The 1,982-nt window shown below is 59.3% G+C and overlaps 1 protein-coding gene across 1 annotated transcript in view; it reads left to right on the top strand.

Moving 5' to 3' along the window:
- MMP11 (matrix metallopeptidase 11 (stromelysin 3)) overlaps positions 1 to 1,982 on the top strand; it is a 30,114-nt gene that overhangs the window by 17,983 nt on the left and 10,149 nt on the right. The window contains exon 2 of the mRNA XM_010004846.1: positions 1,636 to 1,871. Coding sequence (XP_010003148.1) covers positions 1,636 to 1,871 — 236 coding nt within the window. The remainder of the gene's footprint in view (positions 1 to 1,635; positions 1,872 to 1,982) is intronic.

Consider the following 1,982-nt stretch of genomic DNA (forward strand, 5'->3'; position numbering starts at 1 on the left):
GAGCAGCTGGGTGCAGACTACCCTGGGACAGGCCAGCCCATACACACTCCTTCCACTAAAGCACTAGAAGGATTCCCAGTGCCACAGGTGGTTGGTTGGGTAGGCTTTGCTTTTTGGGATGTAAAATGGCTTTCTCTCTTTGTTTGCGTTAATGGTGAGGTTCCCATGGTGTGTGACAGTGCCCTGGGACACCAGGGCTGGGTTGATGGTTTCTAAGGCAAAGGCTGGTAGGTGCCAAGTCACCAAGGGTGTCTGGCTGGGGACAAGCCAGCAAACTGGAGTGGTGACAGACACACCAAGAGCCAGACACTTCAGCTGCACTTTGTGTGACCTCCTCATGTCCTGTGTCCATCCCTGCATGGCTCAGAGGCACGGGCCACGAGGGAGCTGGGAATTAATGCCAAGAGCTTCACACTCCATTCCAGCCGCGTGAATGGGCTCACTGCAGGGAGGGGAGCGGCGGCAGCACGCGGGTTACAGGCAGCAGGGCAGCCCTGGCATCCTGCCCACCTGGCCTTGGTGTCCCCAGCAGGGCAGCCAGGAGAGCTCTGTGCCCAGGAAGGAAGGAGACCTCCAAACCCCAGGTCTCCACTCTGGAGCCTTGTGGGACAGAGCCTGCCTGGCTGGGTGGAGAGGTGTCATCGCTGCACCTCAGCTCCTCCTGCTGCTCGCACACCTCTACATTTGCCTGCACAGTGCCAGGCAAAAAATCCTGTGTTTGGACCTCTGGTTTGTGCAGCAGTGACTTCTCACCCCACATGCCTCACAGCAGGCTGGGGATTACTCTTGGGTCACGTTTCATGGTGACCCCATAGTCCTGCTGTCAGGTGAGAGACTAATGGAACTCAGCTAATTAGCACTAGTTAATGTTGCCAAGAGGAACTGTTCTTTTCAAACCAAGTGTGGGAGAGCCCAAGTGATCTTACACCCAAGCAGAGTCACAGTGAGTCACTCTGAGTGAGTCACAGCCCAGTGAGGCAAGGAGGTATAGTGCTGTCCTGTGTAGGATCAACGGCCTCAGGCAGGGATAGGGGCTGCAGGGGTGGTCACTGCTGCTCTCTGCCCCATGTGCTGGGCTCTAAGTTGTTCCCCCAGATCCGTGTGTCCGGCTCTCCAGGCTGCACTGACCCCCAGCCATGCCGAGAGCCTGCTCACCACAGCAGGACAGCAAGGGGACACCATGGGAGCAACAGCTGGGAGCACAGCGTGTGCCGGGGACTAGAGGCTTCCTCCCATTAATATCACCTCTACCCTGGGCCAGGAGGGAATAAAGGATGTGGGGCAAATGGGGAGAATTTACTCCCTAGTGATTTGTTTCATTCTTGGGTCTGGTTCTCATCCACAGTTTGCAAAAGCATTTCCTGCCTGCCAGCTGCCAAGGGAAAAGGGGCCAGAAATAGCTGAGTGCTTAGGAGGTGCCACAGCAGGGCAGAGTGCCTCTCCCAGGTGTGACCCAGCCTGGCAGCAGCAGAGCCCAGGAACAGGGGGTGTTTGTGGGGAGCAGTTTGTGCCCTAGCAACAGGGGAACAGCCCCAGGCAGAGGTGGAACTGCTGCTGTGGGGAGTCACCCCCCGACTCTGCATCGGGACCTCCGTTCCCAGCCCCTGAAGTCACAGCTTTGCTTTTCCCTTTTAGGACGTGCCTCGAAAGCATCACACCTGGAAGGAGCAGAGTCCTTGGCTGCCTCCCCCGGGCAGCGCCGTGGGGCCCGCCAAGGGGTCCCCGCTGGGTGCACAGGGGTCCCGCTGGAGCCCCCCCCGCTGCGGGGTGCCCGACCTGCCAGCGCTGCCCGACGGGCAGAGCGGGCGGAACCGGCAGAAACGCTTCGTCCTCTCGGGCGGACGCTGGGACAAGACTGATCTCACCTACAAGTAAGAGAGGCCTGAAGCGGGAGTCAGGCTGGTTGGCTTCTCCCTCCTCAAGCCCCTCAGCCTGATGCTCCCTGGAGCGCCGCTCTGACCGCTGGGGGGAAGCCCTAAAAC

This window comes from Chaetura pelagica, unplaced genomic scaffold, assembly GCF_000747805.2.
Source record: "Chaetura pelagica isolate M959 unplaced genomic scaffold, ChaPel_1.0 scaffold249, whole genome shotgun sequence".
Classification (NCBI taxonomy): domain Eukaryota; kingdom Metazoa; phylum Chordata; class Aves; order Apodiformes; family Apodidae; genus Chaetura; species Chaetura pelagica.